The 9659-nt window shown below is 29.9% G+C and overlaps 1 protein-coding gene across 1 annotated transcript; it reads left to right on the plus strand.

The window, feature by feature from the left end:
• Window positions 1–7506: 7506 nt before the first annotated feature.
• On the plus strand, window positions 7507–9428 carry LOC116033684 (polygalacturonase-like). The gene is made up of 4 exons (XM_031276441.1): window positions 7507–7649; window positions 8031–8339; window positions 8435–8950; window positions 9057–9428. The coding sequence occupies exons 1-4, from the start codon at window positions 7539–7541 to the stop codon at window positions 9279–9281; spliced, it is 1161 nt and encodes a 386-aa protein (XP_031132301.1). The 5' UTR covers window positions 7507–7538; the 3' UTR covers window positions 9282–9428.
• Window positions 9429–9659: the final 231 nt, after the last annotated feature.

Raw genomic sequence — 9659 nt, forward strand, 5'->3', positions numbered from 1 at the left:
TAAATTCATTTTTTTTACTTGAAAATAATAAAACTCAGTTATCCGACATACGAGAAAGGTTAATAGAGTGTAATAATACACTTGTAGAAATAGGTAAATAAGACAATAACTAGAAACGAATAATATAGTTCAAATCAACTTTAACTTTGATAATTATGATAGAATTTATTTGCCGATGATAAGTATTTAGTCAATTTTGAAATATCTAATCATAAATTACTCTAAAAAAAACTTTTGTTGTTAAAATAAAAATTGCCACTAAAATCATTATATTGCTTTTGTTTTTACTAATATTACTTGTGAGTTGTATGGCACAAGTACCTTAGCCACTAGTCGTAATAGTCACTACTTTTATTAAGTTTTTTTTTTTTCCAAAATTATTCAAATTGAGTGTGATATCATTAAACTCCAAATAATATTCAAGTATAATTTCCTTAATTAACTACTCAATTAAATCAACTTATGTTTTCTTGTTTTCTTTCTATTTTTAATTGTTGACTAGACATGTTGTTAGGTTAGGTTTTTTTTTTTTTTTCTTCTCAAGTACTTGCTAGAATTTTTTTTTTTTGGTTTTTCATATTTAAGACTTTAATTATTTAAAAATAATAATGTAGTTATGTAATCCATTATTGATATATGAATAATGAATTGATTTAAAGTTTACTAAATTCTTTTAAATAATTTTTTTAACATACAAAGTATAATGTTGGATCGTCAACCAAGTATCATTTATCTTCTTTTTTTTTTTGTATTATAATTATTTATATTTTCAAGAATATCCATTTTTGTTGAATATATATATTTTTTGTATATTGATAATTTGCAACAAATATTATTTTTTTTATTTTATACTTTTATATATAAAAATGGATCCAATTATATATTAGTTAAGATAAACCTTGATAACACTAAAATGATTATTTAAGTGACAATAATACATATCGCAACATGTTTACATACTTGTGAAAACATTTTTTCACTCAAAATATTAGTTAGTTATGTTAAGTCATAAGAACACAACAGTGTGACACACAATAATTTTTCTTGTAATTTATTTCAAAAAAATACTTCATTTTATTGTGACAACGTAACATTAGACACACTATAATTTTATTTATTCTTTATAACATAGGCTTGTTGACTAAAAAATTTGTTGATTACTTTGACAAATGATGTTGTAATAGTTTTTTAATTTATTGATATAATATCATAGTATGTGTTATTTATTTGTGACAACCTGACATTGTATCGTTATATACAATTGTAATGTTCTTTTAAAAAATTATAGATACGTGTCGTAATGTTCTTTTAAAAAATTATAGATACGTGCCACTTGTAAAAAAACAAATGATGTATGTATTGCTAAATATATTTTATTTTTATATATTCAAAAGATGGGATGTTGGTGGTTTCCAAAATCAATGTTATAGCTTTATATATATTTTAATTTTAATTATTTTTTAAATCTAGAGATACAATGTCAGTTTTCTAAAAAAAATTGGGAGCGTTACATTTTATAATCATTTTTTTTATTTTAAGAATATACCATTTTTTTTTTTTTGTAAAAAATGTGGTTTTTTTTTTATTCAAAAATTAATTTCGGGGTCAAGAATCCCCGCCAATCATACAAGAGGGATGTGAAAACAAAAGGTGGTAAAGAGTTAAAGTTGAAAAAAAGGGAGGGAGCCAGCAGAGAGCAACCGAAAGGAGTGAGCGATTGAAGCTCAGCAAGTAGAGAGCAATTGACGGATGTTGATAACAGATTTACGGATCTTTCATGAAATTGGAGCCTCATTATGAAGGATAACAGATTTACGGATTTTCACGTCTCAAAATTCTACGGAGTCTTCGACGTGAAGAAATTAAAGAAGACCCCTCACATTCCACAACATAATCTTCATTTCCAAATGTGTTCTATTATCAATTTTTCAATTGTTACATTAAAAAAATTTAAGTTACCACCGTTATTTTGTTGTAAAAACTGTTGTCTTAGTTTAAACTAGATATTTACCCGTGCGATGCACGAACTAAAGTTATATAATTAAGTATATGAAGCTTTGTTATAATATTTAGAATAAAAGAAAGAGAATAATGAAATAATGTTCTCTTTTTTTCTTTATTTTTTTAAAGAAATGCAATAATGTTTTCTATTACGATCAACTGTTAAAAGTTTATTATTGTCATTTACATAAATGTTAAATATTTTATACTTTTCAGTACATATATATACATATCAACAATGAGAAATTTTACTGGATTCTGTATTTTATATTATATATAAAGTCTAGTGTTTTTTTTTTTCGTGAAACCTAGCTAATGTCTAGTGTTTAAATTCATAAAATGCTTTCAGTGATTTTTGATTTTTTGTACTTACAAACATGCAAAAACATTTAATTTCAATTTCAAATTTTTGCCTTAAGTTTTACTCACATAATATTATCTTTTAAAGAATTCATATAATTTTAGATTTTTAATAATTTTATAAATTTGTACGATATTTGTTATCTTGTTATATATATATATATATATATATATATATATATATATATATATATATATATATATATATATTTATAAAAATTACAAAAAATAACAACAAATCATTATAATATTATTTTATAATATTTTTGTCCCGTGCTAAATATTAAAGATTTGTTTGTAATGTTCCAATAATCAATAATTATCAAAACTTTTTGAAGTTCTATTTATAAATATTGATCATATTATATTATAATATATTAAATACTTCTTGATAAACAATATTTATAGTAAAATTATAACACATCTAAATCAGTACATAGCAAAATTTATATATATTTATATATATAATCCTCACAACCCCTTGCCTGCCACAACGCATTGTCTGCCATTTCCCAATATCTGCCCATAACTTGCAAGCTTGGTCTTGTGCACAGTATAAAAAAAAAACTAAGACAAATTCGACATATCTTCTTCTTCTTCTTTTTGAAAAAATGTAGACATTTCTTCATCCTTTTCCTTCTTTACCCAAGAAGCCAAAATGGTGGAAGATATGTCTAATATACATTTTTGCAAAAAAAAAAGAAGAAAATGTTTGATATGCATATGTATAAATACAGCAGCAGGCAAGCAACAATGAAAAAAAAAAAAAAGAAAAACAAAAAAAAGGAGAAGTAAAGACAAATGGAGAAGCTGCCGACACCCCCAACTATCTCTACAATCACAATATCTAGTCTCTCCGTGAACTATTCTCTCTTAGACCATCTCCAACGGGTGCGCCATCACACCAAAAAAATGGTGCAGCATGAACAGTGCCGCACCATATTTGGTGCGGTACTGTTCATGCTGCGCCATCTTTGGTGAGGCTTTTTTTTCTCATTTTGTCCCTTGTCTTTCCTTGTAATTCCTTTTATGTCCTTGGTTTAGTTTTAATGTATTTGTATATTTTGTTAAATTATTAAATATAAATTTTATATAATTAAAAATAAATTATATCATTTAAAATATTTCATCAAGACGATTAAAACAAGACTAATATTGAACACATATTAAATAAAAATGAAAGTACATAAAACATAATTTTAACAAAGTGTAATATTTAAAGATAATACAAAGTCTTAAAATAATATTTACATTATGATTATATTTTATATTAAAATATTTAAAGATAATACAAATTCTTAATTTATGAGAAAACAAATTATTTTAGTAAAGAAGTAAAATATGGTGTAATGGGTTGGAGATAGAAAAAATTTGGTGTAAGAATATGCTGGGAATATTCATTTTGGTGTAAAATTTGGTGCAGAATTTGGTGTAGAGGGTTAGAGATGTCCTTAGTGGCGTTCTCCCTATCTCATCTTCCTTCCCTATTTCTCTTTCTTATTGCCAAGTCCTCCTCTTTCCTAGTGGATCAATTAACTCAATGTAGTCTTATTTGAGGTAGAACCCAAGCAAGTGGAGCAGAGGAGCTGACCCGCGACCTTCCACCGCCATTTACACCGTCGACCACTTCCGCCACCACCGTTATCAGAACACATACCTCAGCCCTCCTTCTCCAATTCTCCACTTGGGATTTCAAAGCAAATGGGTGAATGTTAAAAATAAAAAAAATAAAAAAAGGAAATGGGTGAAGTGCTGAATTGTTGTCCTTTCTTTCCTCTCACGGCGGTCGATTTGGTGGCGATAGAACGGGCGGCGAGGCTGTGACTGGCGTGAACATCTCCCCGGCGAAGCAGCTTCCTTTTTTCGGCGACTCCCCTCTCCGGTGAAGCTCCGGCGAGTTCGCACTCTTAACTTTATACGTTATAACCAAGCATCCTGATTGCCTTTTTTTCTCTCTTCAATTCCTTAGCCTCACCCTCAAGCCCTCACTCCCTCATTCCATCGGCATCTCAATCCCTCGCTTCACCGGGGTCACCACCGTCCGTCAGTAAAGGTTTTGCATTTTCACTTTATAATTTGTTTGCTCCACCACTTTTATCTGAAGGTCTCTTTCTGCAAAATTTTATTGCTGAAAATGTCACTTCCTCCTGTAGTAGTAATCACGTTGGAGCTCCTTAACTGCAACCTCAAAGAATTTATATGACAAACATACTCTCAAAGCCTTCTGATCTCCTCATTTCCTCAATGATTTATTTATAGTGTGTTTGAATTAGTTGTGGAGGTTCAGATTTTGAATTTTAAATTTTCCTAGATCAATTAATCTTTCTTTTGGTTGGAGAGTGTAAACATCTATCCCAAGAATTCTGAAAAAGAAAAAACATCTATCCCAAGACTCCCATTTGAAATTAAAGCAATATACTCCGTATCAATTAAAAATTACACTTCCCAATAAAATTAATTACATATATGATACTGTTACATTTTCCAATGAGATTAATTAAATAGTATTTGTTGTGGTTCTTCCATGTTGAATATTACTGTTTAACATGTTTCATGGGCAGGAAATTTTCACCAACCTCATTTCTCTTTAATAAATATAGAGATATAGAGATGTGAACATAATAAATGTATTCATACTTTCTAATATCTTTTGTCCTGATAATTCTACAAATGTATCAAAACTACGTAGTTTCAATTGGGCGGGAAAATTAATTTTTTTTATTTATCTAAAAGTTGTTGCTATATTATAGTTATAGATAGTTATAGATAATTGTAGTCCATGAATTCTAAAATTGTCAATTTAATATTATAAGTGTTCAATTTTACTCGAGTCAAATTATCCACTAAAACTCATCGGAAAAATTTAATTCACCATATTATGTTTAATCACATGAGTACAATTTCGTCTTTTCATGTTTATGTAGCAAAAACGGTAAAGTTGATTATAACCTATTCTAATTTGTATGAACCCTAATAAGAGAAGCAACGTATGAAGAAGAAAGAGAAGAACGAAGAGAATTCTAGATTGTGCCATTTGGAAAGTTCAAAACTCTAGCAGCTTTTAGTTCTACTATGGAAAGATACGACCAAGCAAGTCTCGAAGACATGCTCCTCGAGAACTATGAAAGTTTTGTTGGCCCACAAATTGAAAAAAAAAATTACAACTAGTGTGTGTTAAGCGTATTAGCAGCATATAGTGGGCGCATATACTCCACGCGCTCAGTGGGCGCATTGAGAGTGGCCGACCACCCTCCTTAATTGTTTTTTCATTTTTCATTTTCATGTCTTTGTTTTCTTTTTTTCTTTCTTCCCCTTTCTTACTTGGATTCTAAAAATTATGCAAAATCTTGGACTATTGAGGATGCTCTTAGCTTGTACAAATACAAAATACTTTGTGAATGACAACTGAATTTTGATCAATGGTGAGATGTGGTGGTTCATAGACTAAAGCTATGAAGCATATATATATATATATATATATATATATATATATATATNTATATATATATATATATATATATATATATATATATATATATATATATATATATATATATATATATATATATATATATATATCTTGTTATTTAGTAAGAATCGACAAAATGGAAGAATCCATAAAAATGATTCAACATGCCCTGGAAGGAATTCCAGGAGGGGCTTATGAGAATTTAGAAATTCGACGTTTTGATAGAGTAAAACATCCCCAATGGAATGATTTTGAATACCGATTCATTGCTAAAAAAAATCTCTCCTGTTTTTGAATTATCGTAGCAAGAACTTTATGTGAGAGTCGAAGCTCCAACGGGAGAATTGAAAATTTTTCTGATAGGAAATCAGAGCGTTTTTCCTTGGAGATGGAAAATTCGTCCACCGGATTTGATAAATTTGCAAATTCTTCCTCAGGTCGTTAAAAGAATGAAATTGGCTGATATTATATGAAGATACTAGGTAGCATAGACATCATTATGGGGATGTTGATCGTTGAAATGATAATTGATACAACACAAATCCAGGCGATCCATTCCTTTTCCGGATTGGAATCCGTAAAAGTATATGGATACTCGACCCTATTTTTACTATTGTATTAGGAATCACAATGGGTTTACTAGTAATAATTGTTTGGTTAGAAAAGGAAATATCCACAGGAATACAACAACGTATTGGCCCGAATATCCGTGTCCTTTAGGAATTCTTCAAGCTTTAGCAGATGGTATCAAACTCCTTTTGAAAGAAAGCCTTTTTCCGATCCATCTCGAGGGGATATATATATGTAGTGCCCTTGATGTTAAACATAATGTGGTTAATTAAATTTTTTCGATGATTTATAGCTGGCAATTTGATTAGAGTTATTGAAATTGATAAAATTTGATAAATAATTACAATATTAAATTAACAATTTTGAAACCCGTGTGTACTGTGATTAATTAACAATATCCTAATAATAGTCATTGGACCAAAAGTGAAATTTTCACTTTATATTTAAAAGAATAACAACATTATTATTTTTTCAATTCAAATTTATGTCACTAATACCATTTCAAGGATGCTACTAGTAATACAATGTCCTCTATCCACTTCTCGTTGTGTTTGAGATATTCATTTTTAAACTATCATCATTTAGCAACTTATTGTTTTGGTAAAATAAAAATGATCATCAACTTGTTTCCAAAAAAAAAATGATCATCAACTTATTGTTTTCATATGCTTACAAGTCAATTATATTTTTTTTAAAAAAAAGCATTTGCACCTAATTTTGATTTATAAAAAATTTTGAATAATTATAAAATATGGTAGATCATACCTTTTAAACCATCGTCCACATCATCATCATGTAAGTAACTCGGCCATAGTGGTATGCCAAGTAGATAAAAACGATGCATAGTAAAAATAAAAATGTACTTCGTATATAGTTATGAATATCCTAATAACAAAATAATAATTAATGAGTAGACACCCCTTTTAGTAAAGAAACACAAAAGACTAGCTAAAAGTAATATCACCCACATATTCAAAACCACACAATAATAGCTATGGAAAAAAGTAAGAACCATTATTTAACTACTTCTGTGGGGAATAGTTTAGCTAACAACACTATAAATACCTTAACATTAAGATCTTATATCAATCATCCAAAAGAACACAATAATACTAAAATCTGAGCAACAAACAGAAAAATGAATACAATAATTTATTGTGCCTTTACATTTGTATTATTCTTGCTAGCGCATCTTGGAGAGAGTGCTGAAGTTAAAGTTGCTGCAAAAGCCGGTGTAGATATTAGTCCGGTAAGTTTTTTTTTTTTTTTTTTTTTTTTTGAGAATTGTGTTTAAGGAACAGAAAATAGGAAAAGAAAGAAATTGTATTCCTTAGTCCTTATCCAGGGCCTACAATCAGGTTTAGTATGTGAGAATTTACTTATCCCCACCACCAAACATACCCATCATATCCTTTGCAGCACCCATTTGTTTCATTAAGCTTTGTAAGCCACCCTATCTGTGTTTCAACATCTGTGGGGAAAGAACTATGCTCATGTGCTGTTTATTCATATTTCGGGATAAGGGCTCATATCTCCTTTATTTGGAATTTTAAGTAATTTAAATAAATACTTGAAGGTTCATATATATATATGATCATATTTGATTATGGATAAAATTTTAATGGCGTAGGAATTGTTGAAAGCTTGGACAGAAGCATGTGCAGCTACAACTCCCAGCACCATTGTGATCCCAAAAGGCACTTTCGAAATGAAACAAGCTCTACTTAAGGGTCCATGCAAAGCCCCAGTTGAGCTCCAAATTCAGGCTACCTTGAAGGCCCCTCCTAATCCTAATGATATGGATGGCAAAAGGGAATGGCTAACGGTTGAATACGTAGATCATTTCACACTCTCGGGTGGTGGCACTCTTGATGGCCAAGGAAATGTACAAGTTTATGCCGCTAAAGACAAAGGTTTTAAAAGTGATAAGTTGCCTAACGTAAGTCTGTATTTATCATGTGTAAATTCTTTTTTTTTTTGTATATATAAAACAACGGATATATTAACTAATAATTTTTTTTTTAATCTTTACAGAATTTGAGCTTCAATTTCATGAAAAATTCGGTCATCCGAGACATAACTACTCTAAACAGTAAATTATTCCACGTCAATGTTTTTGGTGGCAATAACTTAACGTTTGAGAAGTTCACTGTTAAAGCGCCAGCGGATAGTCCCAATACAGATGGAATTCATATTGCAAAAATAAAGGATGTTACGGTTAAAGATTCTGTTATAGGAACTGGAGACGATTGCATATCCATTGGTGATGGGCTAGAAAACCTTCACATCACTGGTGTGACATGTGGGCCAGGACACGGCATCAGTGTGGGAAGCCTTGGCAAGACCCCAGGTGAAGAGCCTGTGAAGGGTGTCTTTGTAAAAGACTCCAAATTTGTTGGTACAGATAACGGTGTCAGAATTAAAACATGGCCTAATTCTCATCCTGGTGTCGTAACGGATATACATTATGAGAATATAGATATGAAAGACGTCAAAAATCCAATTGTGATTGATCAAGAATACTGCCCAAATAACGAATGCTCAAAACAGGTATGTAACACATACTTTACCTATGGTGAGTAACTTTTTTTTTCTATGACTTCCTTTATGATGGATAATTTTATTAATACTTAGCTTGTTTTATTTTTATTTGTAGAAACCGTCACTCGTAAAGATAAGTAAGGTAAGCTATAGGAACATAAAAGGTACTTCTGCAACAGAGGAAGCGGTGATCCTTGCATGCAGTAGTGGGGTGCCATGTGAAGGAGTTGAAATTGGTGAAATTAATTTGACATTCAAAGGAGGAGCTGCAAAGTCTCTTTGTTCAAATGTGAAACCTACATTGACCGGAAAGCAAGTTCCCGCAGTGACTTGCAAATGAGAAATATATATTTTGAGAGTTTCTTTCCATTTTTTCCATGAAAATGTAATCACTGATAGTTAGACAAAAATAAACAAGTATGTGTAGCTTGTGGCAAATTATAGGCCATCTAATATGCTGCCCATGCTTGGTTTTGAGCTAGGATATGATGCTGTCATTTAATTTTTACTTGCAATATTTTTATGAAAAATACTTCCCTTGCAAATCAGCTCCAACCATATTATATTCATGTCATTAGATGCCAAAACTCTAAAATAAATTCGTTTTTTTTTTAGTTCAGTTCTCCAGTACGAGAAAGGTTAATAGAGTCAGTGTAATAATACACTTGTAAAAATATGTAAATAAGACAATAACTAGAAACAAATAATATAGTTTAAA

This window comes from Ipomoea triloba, chromosome 10 (assembly GCF_003576645.1).
Source record: "Ipomoea triloba cultivar NCNSP0323 chromosome 10, ASM357664v1".
NCBI lineage: Eukaryota > Viridiplantae > Streptophyta > Magnoliopsida > Solanales > Convolvulaceae > Ipomoea > Ipomoea triloba.

What these genes read in the sequence shown, in the direction of transcription:
- LOC116033684 (XM_031276441.1), top strand. Translation starts at nt 7,539, where the DNA reads ATGAATACAATAATTTATTGTGCCTTTACATTTGTATTATTCTTGCTA. An exon ending in AAAGTGATAAGTTGCCTAAC is followed by an intron (nt 8,340 to 8,434) that starts GTAAGTCTGTAT and finishes TAATCTTTACAG; the next exon opens with AATTTGAGCTTCAATTTCAT. An exon ending in ATAACGAATGCTCAAAACAG is followed by an intron (nt 8,951 to 9,056) that starts GTATGTAACACA and finishes TTTTATTTGTAG; the next exon opens with AAACCGTCACTCGTAAAGAT.